Source organism: Schistosoma haematobium, chromosome 4 (genome assembly GCF_000699445.3).
Source record: "Schistosoma haematobium chromosome 4, whole genome shotgun sequence".
Lineage (NCBI taxonomy): Eukaryota > Metazoa > Platyhelminthes > Trematoda > Strigeidida > Schistosomatidae > Schistosoma > Schistosoma haematobium.
The window spans coordinates 41985006-42011125 of record NC_067199.1 but is presented as its reverse complement, the minus strand read 5'-3'; the positions used below and the strand labels follow the sequence as shown (position 1 = coordinate 42011125).

General features: G+C 32.8%; 1 protein-coding gene across 2 annotated transcripts in view; it reads right to left on the bottom strand.

The window, feature by feature from the left end:
• MS3_00008110 (uncharacterized protein) overlaps positions 1–26120 on the bottom strand; it is a gene marked incomplete at its 5' end in the record, with an annotated part of 110369 nt that overhangs the window by 4595 nt on the left and 79654 nt on the right. Inside the window, 13 exons of one of the 2 annotated variants that reach the window (XM_035733046.2) lie at positions 420–839; positions 1375–1557; positions 2959–3433; positions 5807–5898; positions 7968–8252; positions 10317–10430; positions 14482–14585; positions 16586–17012; positions 18802–18921; positions 19747–20036; positions 20741–20783; positions 22897–22923; positions 24997–25020. In XM_035733046.2, coding sequence (XP_035589580.1) covers positions 420–839; positions 1375–1557; positions 2959–3433; positions 5807–5898; positions 7968–8252; positions 10317–10430; positions 14482–14585; positions 16586–17012; positions 18802–18921; positions 19747–20036; positions 20741–20783; positions 22897–22923; positions 24997–25020 — 2604 coding nt within the window. Of the gene's footprint in view, positions 1–419; positions 840–1374; positions 1558–2958; positions 3434–5806; positions 5899–7967; positions 8253–10316; positions 10431–14481; positions 14586–16585; positions 17013–18801; positions 18922–19746; positions 20037–20740; positions 25021–26120 lie in introns of both variants that reach the window. The other variant, XM_051216457.1, reaches the window with a different exon arrangement.

Here is a 26120-nt window from a genome sequence, read left to right as displayed (position 1 = left end):
ACTAGCCATTATATATTATACTGCAGATCTTATTAGACTTGATTTGCTATTACAACTTTTCTCTACTTACACTCGTCAGGTGTATATGCAAAGAATGAATGATCTTGTTTCATTTGGAATCACTTTTAATTAGAAATCTGTAAGATAAGAAAAGTGATTCGTTGGCCTTAAGCTTCATATTTTAAAAAATCAACTTCGTTTGTTAGAAACTATGAAATCCCCGTATTTATGTTAGATTATAAAATAATCAATAAAAATTTATTGATGATCATGTTAATATTACGAGGGATCCACAGTTATATCCTGAAACTAGTTACTATTGGTAATCGTAAGCAAAACTGAAAAGGGAGCTTCATTAAATAAGAAAAGAATAATCACTTAGATTTAGGTATTCTTTCTTTTTTTCCATGTAAACGTACAGTTAAAAGTGGAGTTCCACTTTCTTCATTAACAAATGGCCAAAATCCGTTCAGTCGTCGACATTCAAATAGGTTAACCAATTTCGTTTCATTGCCAACGGATTGCAACATGTTCAGTGAACATTTACTACGTGTTTTTGATGGACTAGGCATATTAGATAAATTTAATTCTAATGTCCCAATAAAATCATCCGGTGAAAATAAATCATTATCCCAAACTTGCATTACTAATTGTGGACGAACACGTTGTTCGGTAACATCCATAGACCAAAAGTGTTCCTTACGTTTAACAACTATGTTATTTTCAGCTGGTAAGTAAAAAAATGGAAATACGAAACGCCAGTTGAAATTCCCTTCACCGTTTAATGATCTATAATGAACATCAGTTTTTTGACGATCGTCTAAACCAGATAACCACCCCTAAAAAATAAGGAGGAAAAGAATTTAGTATTTAATAAAAACATTTTTGAACATGTTTCAAAATATATATTTCAAAAATTAACTGGTCTGTGACAATGAGAGGATTCATATCAGCGGACTTAACGTATTATTATGAGTATGTTTTTTGAAGGAATATTTCCTTGTCATGTTTACTCTGACGCATTTACTCGTTGTTTAGCGTGAATAAAAGATTGACTTATTATGTTTACTTTTTCAATATGTTCCTGCCATCCGCGTTGATTTGCGTGCCTGACTAGTATCGTTTAGCTCCTATACATAAAGGATATATGGAACTCCGGTACGCAAACATGGGTTATGTTATTAAGACATACTCTGAAAAGCAATCATTCTATGGGAATCTATATACAAATCAAACTGTACAATTTACTCAAGAGTTCAGAATTTTTTATTTCACAAACAAACCACTTACTGTCAAGTAATAAGGAGTGTGAAAACTGATGAAAGGTGTTATTATTTACTTATATGAGTCTAAACTAAGTGATTTCTTGCTTACTTTAACATAAATATCAGACATCTGTTCACCAGTTATTGATTTTTCGTCTAATACAACATCAAATGTATTCCATACAACTAAACGCAATATATATTCATTTGGTTCTCTTGGTGAAATATCGAATGGTGGTCCAGGTTCACCTAAGGATGTTGGAAATATATCAACCCACATTTGCAATTTACCCTGAAATAGATATTGTGAGAAAAAAGATACATACACATGTCAGCAAAGACTTATTAAAGTTTAGTTTTCAGTATAAGTCATAGGATAATACAAATATATATGAAGAAGCATCTTACCGTCTGAACATGTTATTGAATATCTGGACTCAGTAGCTTAAAAAATAGTGTACTGTAGTCTAAAATGATAGGTACTGTTTTCAGGCATTATAATAAACATCAAGATTAAAGTTCAGTCACATCCATCTAATGAGTCACAAATAGGACGAATTACTTATTCTAGATTCTATTGCTAGCCCTAATCCCTACTTACTAAAAACTTGTAACAAAAACATCCTGTCAATAAATCAACAAGGTCTGATTCAAGTCCAAATCAACAACAGATTAATACGAACCCTTATAATCAAAATGGGTGCTGCGTAAATTCTTTTTTCCATTGTTCAAAATTTAGAGGTTACTCAGTTATTCAGAAAATCTAAACATTAAATGTCTTTTTCATTTATTTACCTAGTGCGCATTTATGAACGCAGCTTTGATTTCCGCTCTTCTTGCACGGATTATCAATAATACTTGGTTATTTGATCTGAATTAAGCTGACGAATACCTGGACTTATAGACCAATTTTGAATGAAAATGGCTTTATTCAATAAAATATCAATAAGTCGTACATCAAAATTTTTGTTAAAACACTTCTGTTGGCCGCTAGATAAGTCTATATATTTTCAAACAAAATGGTATGCTCTTCAGTATATGTTCAGAATATTCCCCGTGTACAAGGCAATCACTTTCAAGTCGGATAGCGTTGATAAATTTAGTGAATGTGTCGAATGATCATTTACTTTAAAAGTTAAAGATATCTGATGCGGTTAAATAATTAAGGTCTTATGATAATTTGGATGATATCTTAAAGTCTAGACATTTTGATAATTTGATTGAATGATGTGTTTTTCATCGACCTAGTCATTCACTTGATTGTTCACTTTATTTCTTAATCTTCTGAAGTCAAATAAATAATCTATTATCTTGCTATCTAAGAAAGGTTTATATAGTTTTTCGCTAAATAACACGTTACTATGGTCAAAACTAAGTCATATATGACTGTTTATTTTCTTAAGCTCATTAATGATGTAACATAGATTCTTCAAAGAAATCGAATTAAAATTGTTTTTGTCAATTTGATGGATTTCTTTATATGTGCTGATATGACACAAGAAACTTCTCTATTGAATTTCTTGAGCGATATTCTTTTTTCATAAAAGTAGAAACGTTTACATCACAGCAATCAGGTTAGATTTACATAACACTAACATTAGGTTAACTATTCCCGTCAGATAATACATTATCCAATACCAATTATTAGTATAAATGTAAATGAAAAAACAGTATCTATAATCGCTTAACTAACCTGTTCGATATTAGGCTGTAATGGACTATACAACAACCTCGTTTCAACATGTTCTTTTACCAATGGAAGTTTATTTAAAATATGTAAGGCCAAACGTTCTTTCGGTGGTCCTAAATGTGGATTTGGTACCATACCACGTTCAAAATCTTCCAGTACAAATACGCGTTGACCAACACGGCAACTTGGATTTGGTTTAATGTCTGTTGTTTCTCCGTACTGTGGCGCTGGTAATGAGTAACTATCACATACAGCTAGTAATATTTCACTTGGTAATTTTGAATCTCTCCATTGATTTGGTCCAGAAACACAGTAAGATTGTGGTAGGCCACATGTAGCTCGATATTTTGTTAAACGTCTGTTTTCTAAATCAATATCTGTTTGACCTATTACATCATCTGCACCAACTGCATCATAATCTTTCACTATAACATGTAGTTCTTTTTCAATGGGTAAAATACACTTCATTTGGAACATTCTAAAACAATTTATAAACGTAATGAAATGATATGAGGTCAATTTCGATAAAATACCAACTTCACTTCGGTAAACGGAGAAATTAGCTGATATAACATTTCACCGCTTTCGTGCTCTTAGTGGATGAGATAATTTTGACCAGTTACTAATATGGGGGATAGAAATTAATCTTGATAAGTGGATCCTAATTTTATAGTGGACAGCTCACAAAACTAATATCCTGGATTCATCTACGCTTTAAAATGCCACGTCTGTTTTCGTTGCTATGCAATCGGTAAACAAATATGTAGTTTTCTGTTTAAAATGGACAGTTTCTAATGCCCTGTCCTTTGATACTCATTCATTGAAGAGGGATAGATTTTGAGCTGACAATACAATTTTATGTCAACAATAATCAGTCGTCTACGTTACTCATTGTCATTCAAGTGATTGTGATCTACGCAATTACATATCATTTGCAATGGAAAAAATGCAGTCTTTTGACCACTCTAAGCAACAATCCCAGAATGTTTGAGATGCGATTCTCCCCCCTCGAAATGCAAAATGTTGCTTCAGGATTGGCTTGCATTAACACCCAAACTAATGACAGGGAGTGAAGTAGTTGAGTGTGTCGACCGCATCACTCATCTTGGAAGTCTCATCAGCCATTGTGGTCTGGTGTGTGAAGAAATCTCTGCACGGATACAGAAGGCTCGACTAGCTTTTGCCAACTTGCGACATTTATGGCGTAGGCGAGATACCCATCTACCAACCAAAGGACGAGTTTACTGCGCAGCTGTCCGTTCTGTCCTACTTTATGGCAGTGAAATATGGCCGGTAAGAGTAGAGGATATTCGTAGGTTACTAGTATTCGATCATAGGTGTCTTCGAAGCATTGCTCGTATATCCTGGGACCATCGAGTAAGTAACACAGTTGTTAGGAAACGAGTACTAGGTAAGGATGGCAAATCAATTGATGAAGTAGTGAAACTTCATCAGTTGAGATGGCTGGGACACGTGTTACGTATGCCCAACGACCGACTGCCTCGACGTGCTATGTTCAGTGGTATAGGAGTAGGTTGGAAGAAAGCTAGAGGCGGCCAAACCAAAACATGGCACAAGTCCATGAAGTCACTGACAAGTGGACTGAGTCATGTTGATAGGTGTAGACTACCTGGTTGGGGACCGCGAGATGATTGCGACCGATGGTTAGAGACCCTGAATGACATGGCTCAAAATCGTTTGCAATGGCGCAGGTGCATCCACTCTTTGTGTTCTCCCAAATTTTAAATCTCCTGACTCCTCCTTTTCTCTTTTGTCTTCCTAAATTTATTTCGCTGGATTATACTCTTTAAATAACATCTCCAAACCCTAATCTTCTCGATTACTGCTTATACTCTTGCTACCTCTACCACTACGGGATTTGAATCGACAACTGCATCTCTGTGCTAATGTGGTATGGCAACTCGAACCGGTGTACGTACGTACGAAGTTCTACGTTGTTACTGACTGACTGATATACCATTAACTGATAACTAGTACTTGAACGTAATCAACTTCAGGTATAGTAATGCGTTGAAATGAACCGCTGTATCATAAGATAGAACTTATGATAAAAAATTGGTCTTTCCGACTGGAAAACACAGTCAACCATAGATTCGAAAGTTTTATGTATGACTATAGGTGGGGAAATTGTTTAATCTGAGATTAATATTCTTTATAGACTAGGATAATTTGACAAATCTCTGAAAAATAAGAAACACTAGACAGTTGTTTCGCTATAATCCAAAAATACACACGTAAAAATGTATATTAGGTGATGTCCAGAACAACCATTTTACAGAATATCGCTGATGAGGATTCAAAATAGAAAGCAGTGGATTCCGCCTCGTTATTCGAAGGCATAATAGTTCTGGTTTTAATCCTGTTTATAATCTTGGATGGAATGTCAAGTCCCACTGATTGAAATCATGAGTCAACTGAAGCTAGACCACTATGGAGAACCTGGAAGCACTGGACGCCCGTTCCGTCCTAGTATGGGACTCCTCAGCAGTGCGCATCCACGATCCCGCACCCCGCGAGTCAAGTGACTTAAACATTAAAATTGCAACAAACCCTAGTTACAAACCATGTGTTAATATGCTTGTAATGATTGTTTGGTCAACAGTCCATTTGCATCTTGTGTTTAATAGAACTAACAATATAAAACTTTTGAATGGAGGACTTGGTTTGAATTTTATTTTATGAACTTCATTTACTGAAAACATGGCTTAGCAAAAAACCATTTACTTCATACTAGAAAGGTATTTACGGCTAACACTCTTCTGCAATGTAGTTCCCACTATATATTAATACTATAAAATCGTAAGAAATATTATTCTCAATGGAAACTTACTTTCCGAATTCTGGATTTAAAGTATTTGGAAGATATTTATCTTTCGAATTAACTTTATGCTGACCTACAATGATTTCCACATAAGGATCAGCCTAAAACGTTTGGGATAAAACAATAAAAATAAGGTTATTATGAAAATGAGCTGCTGATTTAAACGAATAGAGAATACTGTTTCTACTGTTAAGAATATATGTGTCATAATAAAGTCTCTACGTAACAATTAATGTCGTATTGTCGATTTATTATGAACGATTGAACTCTATTGACAAAGCTGCAGTGTGTACACTAGTTAAAAATAATCAATAATGTCTTAAATCTAATTTCCGTATCCGTTAGCTCATGTCAAATCAAAGTATCTTAAAATTTCTGACCAAATGGATTCGAGCTCACTATTATGTTCCATTTATATTTACGTTTAATTTTGTTAAACCCTTTAATTAACTTATTTTTCAGTGTCATTTGAACAGTAAAATTCTTATCAATCCATTCGACTCTCAATACACCTCTTTACTCGCTATCTCTCTTATATTATCGTTTCTTCTGAAATTCACTTGGTGTGTTTATGGTTACAGTTAACGCTTCGAAATTGTCTTCTGAAGTTTATGCACCGTCGGGAGAGTTATCTAATAACAAGGACAAGTGACATATGAAGCCTTGGGAATTGTCTCGAAAAAAATCCACGGCACCATATCACCTGATATAGTAATCAAAGAAATTCCCGCTAATCAATTCGAAATATGATTAATTCCCATAAGACTGAACTATTTACACTAATTGGTAATTAAGTATCGATCAATCTCATGTTATCTAGTTCTAAGCGCTGATCTAATTTACGTCTTCACCATCATTGGTCCCTTCAAGATTACGCTTTACTCATGAGTGTCATGTAGAACAACCTGAGCCTAGGTCGTTCAGTAGACTACCTCAAAGTATCTAACGATGGTGACATTCATTATGCTCAATGAGCAAATCAAATGATACAATTATTGGAGTTTTCAAGCTTACAAACAGATTTTTACTGAGTAAGAGAAGATAGTCAAAATGAAATCTTTACAAAAGTTTCATGTTGACTAAACAAAATTCAGTCAACAGGACGGATTGAATGAAAGGACACTGAGTCCATCCAGGGATTAGTTAATGTAGATATTATACCAAACTTCAGCGATTTATGTTGGTTATCTAAAATTATTTTTGACGAGGTAAAACCGAGCATATTGAAGGGACATGCATATTCAACATCATTACGAATTTATCATAAAGTCAGACTAATTTCAGAACTCGGAGAAGCTATTTCATTTAATGATAAGATCTCTTGAAAGTATACACACTGACTTCATATGAGTTTGAGTCTAGAAATTTTAGTCTATTCTAAGAAAATGGTAGGAATCGGCCGTTGGGTCGCCATCGAAGACAAATGGTAGATTATTCGACTTCAGCTTATCCGGAATATAGCAAAATATGTAACTGACCCTAAACAAAGTAACATTATATTTTGTTTTCACTTGAAACTGTTATCGTCAGATGGATGAAATGCCCAAAATTCCTTGGTTAAACAGAAACTACACATGGTATACTTATGGTAGGTCTGAAGGCACCAAAACTTGCAATGAGCTATTTATGTCAAACAAACAACAACTGTACTAGTCGTTGAATATTTGCCTATTTAGCTTCAAATATCAATTCAAAAGAAGAATGTTTTGAGTTTAACAGGAAACGTTGTTGAATTGAAGGCGTACTTAAGTTGTAGTTCATTGGTTCGATCTCTGGTGAGTTCGTATATGCTTTAAGGTCAATAGTTAAATATTAAGTGTTTCGTTAATGAAGAAGTGTGTCAAAACAATTCTCGATAATCTACAGATAATAATGCTTCAAATCAGATTAGACGATAATATGAGGATAGGTTGCTAAATTAGGTTCAAATATGTGTGAGTACCAATAATTAAGCTGATTTTTCACCTAAACGAAATCACATAAGCTATTTATAAATACTCTTTAATTATGAGCTATTTTATTTAGCTACTTGTAAATCCAACTCCCTAAGCAGTCCCTCAATTTCTCTCCCTGTCTAGTTGGATTAGTTAGGCTTCAAAACTGTGGACCAAGTAACGAAATTGGACAATAAGCTATGACAAGAACAAGTGTATTGGAACTATTCACTTACCAAACCTGATGAATCTGATGGTTGTAAATCAATCGCGCGTATAATGTAAACACGTAACATACATTCTTCCGGATCAGAAGATACACTTAATTTCTCAAAATAACGTACAGGTAATTGTTCTTTTGGATCTTCTGGTAATGGATAAATACGAAATGTCCCTTTAAATTCACCGGCATAATTATCTTCATCTTCATCAACATTTTTACCTCTTGATAACGTGAATGTATTACAGAAATCCGTAAATCCATTAAATCCTTCCACTTCTTCCAATGGATGAGGATAAACCTGAAACATAAGAAAAAAAGTAGATGCTCAATTTGTGAAAATGAATTGAAAATAAACTTTGCTTGAATGAATTTTGAAGATTTGTTGTAAACTCATTTAGCTACAGATTGGCTATTGAATTTGTACTCACCACAAAATAAGAAGGTATTATATTCAACGGACTGTTAAGGATTTAGGGTGTACACTCTTGAGGAGTATGAAACTGGGTGGGAAATACTGCTCAGTACTGAGTACTTTTCAAGTTTTTGACTAGTGTCCCATATTGGTGAAAATCAGCCAACAAATGATTCTGACTTAGTTCTTTCACTGTTTCTTATGAAATCTACACTGGACTTATAAAATGTCAGTTAGTCTATGAAATTTGATCAGTATATCAAGCACAACCATTTGCTTAGAAGAAAAAAAGTAAATATATATATATATATATATACAAGTGTGTCTTGTCGAGTCATATGACAAACAGAAATAGATGAATCAAAGATTGGACTTGAAAGTTGAATCTTTTAATCACTAAGTGAATGCTTCATTTATTAGTCCAAAGAAACGTATTATTTTCTGGAACGTATATCCTGTGCTCATCACTTCAATCGCTGATGGGTTATTTACGAAGCTAGAGATCACAATTAAGTACTGAATGTCGACAGCACGATAACATAAATTATTATACCCATCGAACTAACTGGTAGCTATCTGAACTCAATAATTAAATCATTAGTGCTTGGAGCGATAGGTGCTGCGTCGATATCTCAGCCTGGACATCAGCACGGGGAAATATTTATATCTACCTGCCGAAACCCAAACAACCAGAATCGTGTTATACCCTGATGAGAATAAATGAATCGTAATCGCTAGAAACTATCTATGAACTAATTCTATACATATCTTCTTATTGTATAACAGTTAAGAAACTTAACTGTATATATTTAATATTCCTCTTAATACAAACTGTTATTTGACATATTGGGTGCTGTTATATGATTTACTATTCACAAGGTATTCCGAATATATTAGTCACAGTTTCTCACAATCACAGCCACCTTTTGGGCTTGGTCTTTTACAAATGTTACTTTCTATTTTAGGATGAAATGTGGTTTAATTTTGCTTGTGTATAAATCAAGTATGTTTCAAACATGATTCAATACAACGGAGACTGATATTTGCGTTCTGACTGAATCAAATGGGTTAGACGAGTAGCTGTTATCTCGAAAACCAATAGGAACTCAAGGCTGCTCGTACTGGTTTATGTGTCATTGGTTCAGTCAATAAGTCAGTAACGTTAAATGGCGATCGTATCGCGTGATTTACCAACAGGGCACAAGTTATAACAAATCGGAAATCATGGTTTCTATTTTTAGTCACATTCCAATCGCACTAGTAACTAAAATCAATAATAAGACAAGCCTCTCGGGTTGCATTATATTAACAGGGGCTGATCGAATGCAGGCCTTAGAATCAACAACAGGAAAACCTAATCCTCTATCTAAGCAATGATTTCCTGCCAAGTTTCAAGAAAACTGTCTGTACCTCCTTCGTTTGTAAATTAATCGATAAAAGGACAACAATCATCTCTGGAAATATCACGTTTATGTAAGTAACCCATAAGCTGACTGTTAAAACTCGACCAAAGATTTTGGATTACTTACTATTCAAATACACGGTAGTTTGTATTAGTTCATCGTTTAAATTAGCTGTTTTTATATTTCATGAAATCAAGTAGGACTAATTACTGAAGAAGACTCATTCATAGGTAATGGACTATATATATAATGATCTTTGCGTTTTGTTTAACGTCTAAAATTCAACACATTATCAAAAGAGTAATAGTAAAGTTGGTTCTAAAACATTTGAATTGATCACTCTATATCTAAATATTTGAAGTGTTCATACCATTGTGTCACATGTTAAACTTATGAAAATAAATGACAAATTGACATGTTCATAGACTATCTTAATGTTATTTAATAAGTAAATTTCCAGTTTGTTAAAAAAAGGAAGTAATTTATCCAAGAATTTATTAATCCACAATAAATAGAACTAATAATAATTGATCAATAGACAACTTACACAAATTGTATCATAACCAAACTCTTTATATTTTAAACATTTATCCCATTCACCAATCGATGCATAGAATTTCGACCACCAATCTATTTTATCATCAATTTGTTTAAGATCCATCTAAATAAAGAACAATGGTCATGTTTTAGAAATATTAACAATGATAATATTTTCGAGAAAAAAGTTTATGCGTACACATATGTACATAAACATTTGTTTCAGAAGGGCTACCTAGAATTGTGCAGTTTATATTTTAATGGAATAAATCCCTTCCTTATCCCATAATCTACTTTCAATCCTATCGTTATCATCATATCATGGTACGAATGTTTCGAGTGAAGGTTTGTGTACTTGTTTTACGAGCCCTACTGTTCTTTGAGATCTACCACTACCCTTCATAATTGTTTAAAACAGAGAGAGGCGACACAGCACTGAAGTGATTAATCTACCGGTTGAAAACCAAATGTTTTGACCACCAAAATCAGTTCACTATCATACCTGGTTCAAACTATCTAGTGTAGAAAGAATAAAATAGATGATTGAGTAATTTACTGTATATATATATATCGTGAGTACAATCAACAATATTCAATCGTGTATTCAAGATATTTTTAGACGTTACTTTTCTGTCTGTTTCAAAGATTAAACAAAACTAACAGTTGTCAATATCTCTGTATAACAAATAAAGATCCTAACAATATACAACATCCAATTATCAATCTTAAATAATATTACTTCATAATGACTTAGAATCAAAGCATAACATAGCATATTATTGAAATTGATTAATACACCAACACCAAAAATAATTGAAAAGTTAAAAGATTTATTAATAGCTAAAAAGTAGTAGATTAGAAAAATTGTATTCATCGTTTACTGAAAATGAAATTTCTACAATTATTCCATAATGTATCTGATGTAAATCTTATTGTCGGGTGAGCTATATATATATATATATATATATATATATATATATATATATATATATATATAACGATAGTTAGGAATTATATGTATTTCAGTGGAAGATCGAGAAGGAAACAACGGGAATGGAAAGCAATTTGTATGAAAATGCAGGACGATGGACTGATATTTGCAAAAGAAACAGTCAAGTTTGAGACAATCGTTTGATATTTTGCAAATTAAGTATTTCCTGTATGCTTCTCAGATTTTAGTGAGATATTCTGTAAATTTGTGTTCAAGTACGATCAGTTGACCCCAATCGTGTTCTTGTTCACTTAACTATTTGTTCATTTTCTCTTTTATATAAAGCAACCTTACTGAAAACATGTATTTAAGGAACAATTCTTTTGTTTTAGAGGACTAAACATATCATTATGAAGTGTTTGTCTGAAGAGACCGAATGTCAAGTACTTTGACATAAAATGCATAAAAGTGCAATTAGACATGATATAAAAAGCGAAATCATCAGTGAATTGACGTGTATCATATACCAGAAGATACAAACAAGGATGTACTCATAGGTATGTGTGATAGAAAAAATGACACAACAAACAGGACTGAAATAGCAGTTGTATAAAATAAAGAAAAAAACTAACTAAACTATCAACTGTCACATTTCGGGAAATACATGACATCTCACTGCTCTGAAAATTGAAATAAATATTTTTTTTAAAAAAGTACAAAACAACTGACAATAAACCTTAAACCCAGTTTTTATTGTCATTTTTCAAGTACACTGAGGTACTTAGGTGCTTAACAATTTCAAAAGTGCAAGTAAACAGAGTAAAAATCAGACCGAAACCCAAAATCACTTTTTTGCAAGTGACCAGTAAACAACGGACAGATATGCAATAAAAAGGTAACAAGTTGTTTTTTGGCAAAGATTGACAAGCACCTGGATTTCTAAGGACTGGACCTTCTTGGATTTTAGAAATTTCCACTTTTTTCTAGGCTTCTGTTCAGCAACAATACCGGTTACAACTTTGACTCTCTTTGGATGCGATAAATCCTCAGTTGTCTAGGTACAAAAAATTTGTGTTGAACTTTTTTAAAGACAAACAACCATATGTATATTTCATGTGGTTATTAACGAGTAAACTCTACTAGAAGTGAACTAAATCTATCTGCATTGATAATTGATCAAGTTTTAAATTCTTCTATTTCTCATTTCATCTTGGATTGATGTCAACTGGGAAATATTTAATATTGAGGGTGCATTCAGCAGTTTATTAGTCTAGTTTGAAATTCCTTAGCAATTCTGACCATCAGCACCGGACGAGAACTAGTCAAAAGCTTCACGTTTCGAGTAATTTTTCAGTCCTTGCAGATAAAAACTATCGAATTAAGGAAAACCATAAAATCAAGTACGATACAGGTTATTCCAGCTGACGAGCAGTGATTAAGGTGAAACACGTCTATTGATCTTAATATGTAATCCTAATCCAATTGTACTTGCAACTTAAAGGCAATATAAATGGTTAAATTTTGGATGAGCATATGCGATAGGAGACAATCAATTGTGATGTTGAATATCAGCAACAGGAGACTGTAAATCCTTATAAACTAAAATATTTACTTGGTCCACGTTTTATACAGAAGCATCTAGTGTAAATAGATTTAACCATAAAGGTATCCTGGGGTTTATCAGCTACGAATTTGGTAGATAACTGACTGAAAATATGAATGTCATACACTTATTTTTTTATTGGGGTTTATTACCGTGAAAGCCGCTTTTCAGTGATGCTTAATAATAGTCCATAATATACTGTGTATTTCTCAGCGATGGATCAAATTTCACTGATGATGCACTATGCTTTTAATGTTAGGTGAATTATAGGCAAGGGCCTATCTGCCTGCATTTAATGTTAGTTGGGACCTATCGTCAAGGTGTATTTAGAATTTTATGGAAGAGCGCCAACTAGCACGAAATTTATATCAATGACTTCCAGCTCGTTTTTTCTATTCTCATGAATGTGCATTCACAACCAAGTAACAGATCTAGGAAGAGTGTAACTAAGCAAAAACAGCTGAACAGGATTCAACTAGTTCACATATACTGACTTTTAGACAATTTGGAATATAGCTGGATGATAACCAACAGATATGGTTGAACATCACCAGTCAGGACTACTCAATTGAATTTCGGTATTTCTTCTCAAACCTATTTACTTATGAGCATGCAATTATTGTTACAATAATATATTTGTTGAAACTGTTTGATTTTTCAGAACTAGTTTACATAAGTGAGATTTTAAGAAATTAAAATAGAAATTTCTTTCTCATCAACTATATTGATCAATACTTTTTTCGTAGGTGAGATACCCGTCTTTTCAATGAACGATGAGTAAACTGTTCAGTATCTTTGTGTTTTATTTCATAGCTTTGAATTGTAACTTTTAAAAATAGAGGATATTCGTAGGTTATTAGTAATGATCATGGATGTAGTATAGTATGCTTGAACCATTGAGTGAGCAGGTCGATAAGTTTAAATATTAGGTCGATTGATGAGATGTCGAAATTTTGTCGACTGAAATGTGTGAGATATATACTAAGTATCCGCGACCACTGCTCAGCACGACTAACAGTGATTGTAGTGTAGGAGTAGACGATAAGTAAACTAAGGACTGCCTGACTGAAACGTGTCAGCGGTATATGAAGCCACTGGCTGTCAAAATAAGCCATGTTGATATTTGTAGACTACCTGGCTAAGTGTAATTATCATAGACAGTGGTTGGAGAGATAGCTATCATGATTTGGAATCAGCAATAGTGTAGATGAAATCTTTCTTTATCTTTACTTAGTTCTTGGGTTTCAAAATTTTGGCATACTTTTCTGTATCACGAACTCACTCTTATTGTCTTCCTTCAATCATTTCTACTAACACTGATACCTTTAGAATATCTAATGCTCTAGCGTTTATTGTGATTGTTTCTTCCTGAACCTTTGCTTATTACTGATTGAGTGACCCCAATATGAGCATATATATTCTCTGTCAAACTATTACCACTTGTAAGCAACGCATCTTGACAGGATTTCGATAAATCAGATACAAAGCGTTTTTAAGTGATGGCTGAATACGAATATTGTCTTGTTTCGACTAGACAGAAGTGGATGTTTGTTTGAACCATACCATTTTCCATATATATATATATATAAATGAAATATTTGTAATTTTGAAATGGCCGTAAAATACGACACTGACACTTACAAACTTTTTCTTCTGTTTCGATTTGCCTTTAACTGGTGATTGAAGCTCTACTTTAGGTTCAGCCAGACAAGGCTCTTGTGTTGTACAAGCAATATCAGTTAAGGCTATTTTGGGAGAGAAATCAAGAGAAAAGAATGAAACGGTTTATATGAACACCATCAGTTTGCATGTTTATTATTATCATCTTCTATTTGGATAATTCATCAACAGATTTTAAACTTAACAACTGTTTTCATTATAAAAAAATGATATTATCTGTAGAGATAATCACATAGTTCTGATAAGGTTCATCTTTATATAACAGTGTGAAAATTTATATGTAAAGAGTTATTTTATATAAGGAAGCATCGACTAATTGTTTCGTCCTCCATAGCAGTATAGGCTTATACTTAAACACGTGGGATCGGAAACAAAGGACATTTAGATCATCTAATGAGCTTGTTACCTTTCAGACAACCGAATCGAATTTCATTTGTCTAGATATCAAATGTTAGATGAGTTTCAATGCCACTGGTTTGTACATGTTTAAAAGGAAATGCGGATAAATTTTGTTTATACGTCTGGTTACTGGTTTATTGATAATGTCAAAAATTCACTTTTTTTACTACTTTTATTGTGTACTTATAAATTTGACATTTGAGTTAGATATCAGAAGATAAATAGAAATATTATCAAAAGGGGTTTTGTCGAGATTTGACAAAGTTTACTGATTGAAATCATGAGTCAGTTGAAGCTAGACCACCACGGAAAACGGTGGCGCAAATAACAATATCACAAAAGAGTTAGCCGAAGGCATTTTGTTTACTGATTGTACAGTAAAGATACAGTATTCGAAGTACAAAGTTACCTTTTGAAATAACACTGGTGTACAATTCAAAGCCATTGAAAATTCAAGAATTCATTCAACAAAGATGAAGTACGAACACTCAAGAAATAACAACACTGATGTCTAGTTTTCTGATCTAGGTGGTCTAATAATGAAAAAGTATTATTGGCATTACGAGACAAAATGGTCAAGACATACTGTAAACATAGGTGAACGATATAATCGTAACAGCAAAAAAACAAGCATGAATTAGACAGACATTCTATTGGTGTTCCTGCTGCCACTTTTTTATTTACAAAGACAATAAAAGATTTATGACTAAGCCATCTAATTCAAATAATACAACAAGAAAATATTCCTGCTGATCTACAAGTCTGTAGCTAGTAGTTATAAATAAGATAATCTATTTGTAATATTCCAATGGGTAGAATAATTAGACTTTCTGACGTTTCGTAACTCAGTATAAGACACTTCTTCAAAGAATAAACAACCAAATCAAAATTAAACCAAGTTTAAATAATACCAGATATTACAAATACATTATTTCTCATTTATAACAATCTACCCAATGCTCAGTATATTCGAAAGGATCAAATCAAACATTGGTAATGGTGCCTCGTTAGTAGTTGACTCAGAAATCGACGTTTCATTAATATAGTTGATAATGTAGATAATCATTATGATTACTTGTATCTAGAAGGTTACCTATGCTACTATGTATTACTACTTTCCAACACATAAATGTGCAACAACCTTGACGTGCTCATTCATGCATTTTACGATCAATTCTTTTTCTTCATATTACGAATTCGGTTACGTTTAGAACCTTTATCTAAACTTCATAAAAGAAAGTAAGTCAAATATTTGTTTAGATTTTTATTGACAATCGTCATTTAGGGCTATATGCAAGTGATGAGAAACGGTGAAATATAATGAGTTCATTTTATCCTGCATACCTTGTACTTATTGTTCTACTTAAATTTATCAGGTAATCTTGTTGCATGAAATCATTTATCTGTTGTAATTTCAGCTCGATTAAAAAGTATATGAAGAGTTGTGTTATTGTTCAGCTAGGTACACTGAAGGCAACATCTGAAGTTTACGGCACTTGCTCGGTAAGCTAATGTATTTGTAGTCGATTAGCGTGATGCTAGTGCGAGACCATTTGTGTCTTGCTGATAATGTCGGTCAAATCACTAAATTCCTTCAAAATCACGACCTCCTTAAAAGCCACATATTCTTTGTGAAATGATCAAACATTCGCAGTATAATCCTTACCTTGTATATCCATTAAAACATCTGTTTGTGATGTTCTCGCTGGTACTTTGAATTCTTGAAAATCTGTTAAAACATGTACACCAACCATTGGTTTCTGTCCAAATGCTCTATGATCACGTACACATATATTCATTGGTGGCAAATAAATTTCTTCTTTTGGCAATAAAACATCTAAGAATAATAGTGGCGATGCAAAATTTGGATTTTTTTTCACACTTTTTATGATTGTTGATTCAACTACTTTACCACCGATTTCAAATTCTACTGACGGTGAATTAACACTAGCTAGCTTATATTTACGCATTGCCCGAACACCCCAACAAAGAATTTCAATGCCAGTACGTTGGAGTACGGGACGTATACCTTCGGGTACATTGAATAAAGTACCACGACGTGTAGGTGGTGGTGGTGGAGATTTGCCATCAAGCTGTAAGGATGTGTTATATGAAAAGGATTAAATAAATATGAATGTTTAGTTGAAATAATTATTACTTATCACTTTTGAAAAATTTCTCTTGAATTTGTTTTTCAGTCCTTTTTTAAATAATCATTTATTATGAATACGTAATATGTTTAATACCTGATTAGTGGTGACTTTCGAACTCATGTTTGTAGTTCAAAAGTTATTGGCGCTTGACCCTAGAAATTTTTCAATTATTGGTTGCGTATGGTGAAGCAAACAAATAACCGATGCCAAGGTTAGATCTAAAGTGCTAGCTACAAATAGCGAATCAGTTGGAAGGACAATGAATTTTCACTGACTTAGGTGGCTGAAACATATTAAATTTATACCCAGCCAACCGCTACCTAGACAGACAATGATGAGTGAAGCATGAACCGGGTTGGGAAAAATCTAGGGGTGGCCAAACTTAGACTTATTAATAATCCATGAAGTTATCGACTGCTGATTTGAGGCATATCGGTAAATGTAGATTAGTTGGTTAGAAAATTATGATGACCAATGGTTGGACATCTTCTTTCCTTAACTTCTGTGGTTAAATATTGTTGCACGCTTCGGTGGCCCGAATTCATTCAAACCATCTTCTGCATTACATTCCTTTACACCCGCTAGAATATACGCAGATACACACGATAGAGTCTCATGAAAGTCACCTTGACTTGAAGGAAATGATATTGATATGGTCAGATTTGATTGTTTTGCGTGATTGCACCCTTATTGTACAACTATCAAGTAACTGGATTATATATATTTTATATTTATCATAAGCTTACATTTGACGTACTGTCTACTATCATACGATTTATCATCCTTAATTTATTCTCAATCTATTTGTTATGGTCTCTCATACTCACAGTCACTTTTGAGTTGATCATGTATAACTATTATTTTATATTTTACGGCGTGATGCTGTCTGATCTGCTTGTATATAGACTACGTAAGAAGAAATATAATTTTCATACAGTGGATGTTGATATTGTGTTCTGGGGTCAACGGGTAGGGCTAAGTGAAAAGCTACTATATAGAAAACCATTATGCAGTCGAAGCTAACTTAAGGCTGCTGGTGCTGGTTGACGTTTCATTGGTTTAGCACAGGAACAAGGTCATAGAAGTCGATAATGTGTTTGGTGATTTTGTTACGTGATAATTGGTTGAGGCATAATTTAATTTAATAAAGCTAAAATGTGAGTCTTTGGAATTTAACTCAGTAGTTTGAAAGTAGTGCGTACTCCGCAAGATCTTAATATCCTTGGTTCAAGACCTGGTTGGATCATGAGTGAATATCTCTTTTTTGTCCAAAAATAGAACATAAAATGTGTTGAAATATAGATGGACTACTGAGTATTGATTAATATCATTTTGTCCAATCTTTATAACTGTTTGTATTCTATCGATCAAGTACCAGTATGGCCACCAGTCTAAGTATCGTAATAACGTTTGCATTATTTATTTGTTTTTAGTTATTTAAAGTTAGAGAACAAGAAACACTGGACCTAAGTTTTATTCTATTCGGCACTCATTGGTAAGTCCTATCTTCAGTCTTGAAGGAATTGGTACTCCCCGTTGAGTTTGAAACCGCCTCATTGAACTTTACAGCTTGTTATATTACTACAGAGCTATATGTGCAGCGACTGACCTTCTTTAGGACTGTTGACAGCTCTTGACAGATTTCAGTCAGTGTAAGAAACTACGGCGAAATATCGATGCAAAAATCTTGTTATTTCTATTCATTATTGTAAGCCATCATTCAACATACCAGAATCAACTCGAAAGCAGCCAATATTTCACCACCCTTTTTGCGATTTTTCTCTATTGTATACCATTGAAGTACATTTGCCCATGTGGTTTCTGTGTCTAGACGAACAGCAGGAGTGATCTTGAAACATTTAAAAAAAAAGCAGCATATACCCAAGTTTTAAAAATATTATCAAGTAAATACATGTATACAATTTTTGTCATTTACTTGAATCTAGAGAAAACAATTTTAACTATAAGTCATAGAATAGTTCTTTTTGCATTTCGATAGAAAGATCTAACTGTCTAGTGCTTGTGATCAAATGTCATGGCATTGTATTCGACCGCATGACAGATTATGAACTAAACACTTCTGATGACTTAAAAACATAGGTAATACATCTGCTCAGTGTTCTTTGTTTCTCAATGTTTCTCTAGTTTAAGACATGTGGACGAAACTATCTTCTAATATGACCAACAAACACAAAACGCCTCACTAAAAATTTGAGAGAAATGGTTTGTATGAAATTGTAGTCAAATCATTTATCTTCAAGTAAAAATGAGTAGGGGAATCATTTGTTCCAACCATTTAGTAACAGTTACTATAGGGGTCAAGAAAGGCAAAAGGTAGTACTCTGAAAGTCATTCAAATGAGTTATTTTTTGAAACACTTCGACTTGACTTCAAAAAGTATTGAACGATTTCCACATGTATTCTAAGTAATCGGGTGGTGTTAATGGGGCTTTCATTTTCCTAGACTGATGTAAGATTACCAGTAAAAATGAAATCGAAGTAAATTTTATGCACATATACTAAGCATAATTACGTATTTATGATGTTCGCGCGATACATAATTGATTCTCAATTCAGTATTAATTATAGTACAAAAATTACCGTGGTTAATCGATGAGTGAAAAATACAAGAGTAGAAATAATTATACGTATCAACCGATATGTGTAACCCTACCTGTAATCTGCCTAAGAAATGATCTGAACTCAATTGATCATAATCAAATAGCTCAATCATAACTGGTGGTGGATCTGAAAGTATTGTTTTTGGATCACCACACATTTCAATATGTTCAAATATTAATGTTTCATCCCATGTTGGGCATAAAGTTTGTTGGATAATTTGTGTTTCTTGGCTGTGCCCTTGAAATGAACATCGCACAAACGGATCAGATAGGCCAGATTGATCAGCTGCTAAAACACTGCGTGCTTGGAAGATATATGCTCGTAAATGCCAGATATGAGAAGCTGAAATGTGAATGAGCAGAGAGTAGTCGAAAAATAGAAGTTATAAACATGGAAGGTAGTTCGGTTATTCATATGGTTGATTAAATAAAGTGTAGATTGCAAAAAACAGCGGGATACAGAACATGTGTTTTATGTTAGTTAGTATTCGTCAGCTAGATGTATCTAAATATCAGTGTCGGTCTTTACATTGAAACTTGAACCCATTACATTTCTACCTAAACAACAGTCAGTTATTTACTGAGGTCCTGAATGCAATGAGTAACTAGTTTATTTGATAGGTATGATGTGATTGGTAATAGTTTGTAATTTTTTATTGTTGAGACTATGCACGTATAACAGGAACTGATGAATTAGAGGTTTGAATATCATCAATCTAAAGTCATAAATTCCTGTCATTATCGCGATAGAATTATGATAAATTTCTTTTTAGTGTTTTACACCTGTTTAGTAATGTACACTAACATTTTTCAACTGAAATTAAAAAAAAACCCAATTATTCATTTCGATGAATACTAGACATTTAAACTACGTTGACATTTACCAAACATTCAGCAGTCTTTTAAAAACTGTCTAAGTAACCCAATACCATCCCTATCAGGTAAGTTTGACCTTTTTAAAGTTAATATTAATGACTAAATATTTGAAGTGTGCATTAGTGTGTCAACTAATTTCTGTTTAAAATAAAGAAAACGTTTATTACTTACTTCTGAAGCGCATGAACATCCTTGGAACAGTGAGATTCTCTTTCTATAAATATTAAAAACATATAATGCTCAAACCGGTTTATGAAAATATGTAGCAGGATTTACAATAGATATACATAACTCATCACTATTTGTGAGCTGACAAGTTTCCTTTGCAAGTCTAGTAAACATAATGAAATTGATAATTATTACGTGGTTTTGAATTATATCCACAGTGTTGAATACATCCATGAAAAATGTGGATAATGTTGTTGAAATGAATGATAATGAAATTGTCGGCGTTGTTTTTGACAACTTATATCTACTGAAACCAGTTGATGATCAAGTAGTTCAGCCACCAATATTCACTTTTTGATTAATAGTCCACCATTTAATGTTCAACTAAAATGCTACTGTGACATTTTAACTGTGAGCTAATTAAGCCAACTATAAGTTATGCTTTATTCATGTTGAGACATGAGTAACTGTTTATCACTGTCGCTTATCGATCAGTAATTATGTCTAACAAGGCAGATTAAAATGATTGAAACTAGAAAACCCCTCAATACCATAGGAGTTTTATCAGTTGTTAATGAATATATTGATGAGAATCTGAACTAAATAAACATAAACTATATTCAAAAATATAAAAAAATACTTGAGGGTTAGGCATCAGATAAATACATATCAATATAGAACGCTTTTTGAATTATCTATTCAAATCAATGATAATAAATACTGGTGTTTAGGCTAACAACAAATAGGTTAAGAGGTTCATTTAGAAAAAAGTAACATTTCCACTCAAATTACTTCGGATGATAACAAGTGAATAGGATAAAAGTAAAATGAAAATTTCACCAAATTTTACGATGATATATAAAACAACAACAAGGATATACCTTTTCTTTAATATGATATATATATATATATAGCTAAGGTTAATAATGGTATGAAAAATGGTATATTGGCTTAGAATTTACTTGATGCGCATCTAGAAATCAATTAGCTTTTAAGTTAGTTTCTAATACTTCCCTGTTATTAATTGAAAGACATTAAAGCGCAAAAAGCACCGAATTAATGGTTAGATATGGTTTTAAACTTGATTTGTTTTAAGCCTTACGACTGATATGATACACTTACATAAACTGTTAGATAGATTACAGTACATCTAGTAAAATATCATAATTGGTGTTATTAGCGAGATAAACAACACTGATCAAATGGGATAATTGTTGCTCTACAGTTATTTAGTTGAAGTTGAAATCACAATTTACTCGATTCCAACCAATTGTTTTAAATGTGTCTTTCTCACTACGAGAAATGAAAGTCGTATTTTTGATCATGTGTGCAGCATTGAGTGTCCATTGTTGTTAATTACGAATACAAGACAAGACAACTGATATCTTACGATTCGAGGACGAAAATTATCTCCGAATTTGAGTGTGTACTTAAATCACTAGGATAACAGTATGACGTTATATTTGTTACCCTAGTGTAATTCTGAAAGTAATATAATTTCTCATAGGTTATGCAAGATACTGCACTACACAGAGGGAGGAGTAGAAAGCAAATCCGTATCATACAAAATATAAAACTACTGAAATGAATCAACTAGGAATCAGCTTTAAATACTAAGTAGTTATGTAATTTTATCTATGACCAAAATGAAATCAATACAAACTCCTTCATAAAAAATGTTGGTATATAAAATGATTGAGATCATGCAACATATTCTTGATGAGAAATAGCAAAGTATAGACTGTACAAGCAAATGACATGTAGGAAACAGATTATCAAGTTAATCAAATTTGATGTATGACTCCAAAGATATGTGACACATGCATAACAAACGCACACGTCCGATGACCATAATGTGATATTATTTGATTGGATGAAGAAACATCCCGGATCCAAACAATGCATAACAAATTGTCAATTAGGGTTGTTTTCAAAATACAGCGTGCGTTTATAATTAGGTATTGAGCTCGCTTGCTGAACAAATTTTAAAGAAAACAAAAACACATTTGTGCAACCCAAAGCGTATATGTGTATAGGTATATGTGTATAAGTTAATGGTTGATTCATGCATCTCAATCCCGTTTGTCAGCACAACAGCTTGGGGTTTTTTAAATTATAATTTGGCTTTGACGTTTTCTTTTTCTTTACAATTAACTAACCTTCTTACATTTGGAGATGTGTAAAAACTTCATAATTAAAAATTAATTAATTACATTAAACAAGGAGATATATATGTAAATGTTTACCATATAACAGACACTAGAAATAAGCATCCCTAAAAATGACTGACTACACCAAGAGGTTAATATGTGGTATATGACCAGTAGCTTCTCTTCTTCATCCAGCTAACTTAGATTGATTCAAATAAATTTGATCAAATAGTAATAACCATCATCTAGAGTTATGTGTGTTCTCCTCCTGTATTTTGAATACACTTACTTATTTTTCAAACCTGGAGAATACTGTCTTAAACCATCATGTTACAATAATCATATCTTCATCTTGAATAAGAGTATATGTATCCAAAGTCACTTAAACTCGTTGACATTACAACTTAGTTTACCATTTAAGGAACGAATTTATTCCATGAATCATAATCACCATATTACATTTAAACAAATAGTTAGCTTTTCATTTAACAACTACAGTGACGTTAATATAACACAAAATCAATGCTCAATTGTCCTATGTTTGAATTTCCTGTAAGAGTCGTAGATGTGCGCAGCATTAAGTCCAACAATAGAAGAAAACAACTGACAAGTGCTTTCTGGACATCAATTTTGTAAAGAAAAATAAGTTCAGACCGAACAAAAGTCTCTACACATTCACCAAACTCTTGAGTTAGAATATCTTCGTGTATGTCTATATATATATTTTCCCATCGAACTCAAATTGGGTGACTCATTTTCCCCTTGTTTCGTATAAAAACACTTGAATGACGGACACATTCTTCAGAGGAAGTCAAGTTGTATGAAGTAAAATAAGCTGAACATAGTAAACCATCAACAAATCAGTTTAGTAGATGCTGTTCTAACTCAATGTTTTTAGGAGAATTAGACAAATCAAATAATCCCTCAAGGCCTTGTAGTAAACAAAACACAAGTGTCAGTAGGCTGTAATGGTGAATAAATGGATTCAACTTAGTAAGGTTACCGAATATGTGGAATTATTTGAATCAGTTTATCTTTTTTGTAAACACCAATGATGAGATGTGAGTACTTTGATACAGCATTAAAAAAAACCGACTTTCTATGCAGTTTTTGTCCTTATCATCTACGTGATCGGGTTAATCAAAAAATGAATATTTTGAAACAGTAGAGGTAGTTTTTAGGTGGAAAACAATGACATAGTACTTTATTCAGACTAAAATTTTAAATATGAAATCGGATCCCAGCTTAGTGGTTTGAAGCTTAAGCTCAAGTCTAAACATCTGAAGGTCATAGGGTGAATCCCTGATAATGTTTTAGGCGTATACTGCTGAGAAGTGCATTAACGTTGGGAAATTCTTTTCAGTTTTCAATGGTATCCTCATCGATCTCGATATGAAAATCATACCAAAACAAATTATAAGTTAGGATAAGTTGTTTGACAAGGTGTGCGTATCACTGACTACAAAACGTATCGAATACTTACAGTTGGACGACACTGAACTAAGTTGATCCGACAGCGAGATGAGCGTGCTTATTTATTTTGCATGAATGCTCATAATGTAAACGCTTTCATTTAATACTGAGTTGAATTCACTTTTGCAGATTGATTTCAACCATGTAACAGAACCAAATAGCAAACATTAATGTTGGATCCATAGTGTAACTTGATCTAATGAATCCCATCAGTACTAACAGGAGTATACAAATACAACCTTGGTTATTATTACTACTACTACCACCACTAGTACTAATATTACAACATTGATTAGTCAGGGTGAACAGTTTTGTATAAATACAATAAGGTGTTAGTTATTACTAAACATTAACTTTTGATTTAAATTTAACTCATAAACTAAACAGCATAAATAACGCACACTGAACAGAATAAAGGCAAGCAACATCAATGATGTAAACGTTTTGAGGGAAAAAACAACTAAGAACATCGAGTTGTGTAGAAGCACTACGTTAAAACAATTGTTTTTTTCATAAGAAACACATTCCGAAAATTATACATGCAAATATTCACTTCGACAAGCCGTTTTAAAATAATATATGTATGTATATTGTAAAAACACAAGAACACTTTTGTTCAACAACAATTGTGCATACTTTTTTCAACTTCATGCTACTTTCCTAGAATACAAGAGAAGGAGAGAGAGTAGAAGAAGAAAACAACAGAAACTTAGAGAAATACATAAAATTAAAATCTTGAAGTATGGAGAGACAACTAACTATTTATAAGCGTACTAATCTGTTCAGAAGATACCAGAATACTGTTTTATGAATCTCAAGATATATCAAATCTTTATTTGTGGGGATTTCCTTATATTTTCTTCATTTCCATCGTTCAAAGCCTTCATCGAACTTCTTAAAAGTTAGACTTAAAATACGTTATTATTCCATGTTTATCTTCTTCATATCATCTCTGCGCTATACCGTCATAATCATTTTTCGTCTCCTGCATAGAATAAACTCAGAGTTGGGTAAGTCTGAAGAACAGTGAGAGGGATCTAGCGTCATCTTCCACTGGCGATTAAGGAACCTAAAGTACACAGCGACACCATAAAAACAGACGCTTTATCAGAATCAAAACTCATGTAGATTGTGAACCCGCTAACTGAAAGCATAAGCGATCGGGCACTTTTGATTTTCCAAATAACAGAGTTTGACAGTTTCGATGTATCAGAGAGAGAGAGAGAGAGAGAGTGAGAGAGAGAGAGTGAATGATATAAACGTTTAGGGTAACAATTGATTAAATATGAAGACGTTTATTCTTGAAAAAAGAGATGAACTGATTGTACCCTTTTGAAGAAGCTTGACAAATTTCTATGTCTTTTAATCAATAATTGATATTTTTTCCTGACAATCTAAATAAGCTCGACTGGAGTTTTCGGTGTATAAGCTGATAAAGTGTGTTGTCTTGTACAAATTTCAGTAATTTAGTCAATTTAACAGTAATCCTTTTTTGGAATCGAGTCCGTTGATGTTGGGTGGTCGATCTGATAAATAAATATTGTCACTTTTGAGTTGACTTTAGTCACTTCAGAACTATAACGGCAGAAATGGATTCTCAAGGATTTCAGAATTTTGTCCATAAACTTCCACTTTTTCATCTCAACTGACGAACAATGAACAAGACAATACTTGAGAGATATCCAAAATAGCAATCGTTTGATTTTTTAGTGAAAATCAAAAGCTTTTGCTTTTTAGTATTTATAGTGATTAGAGAAATC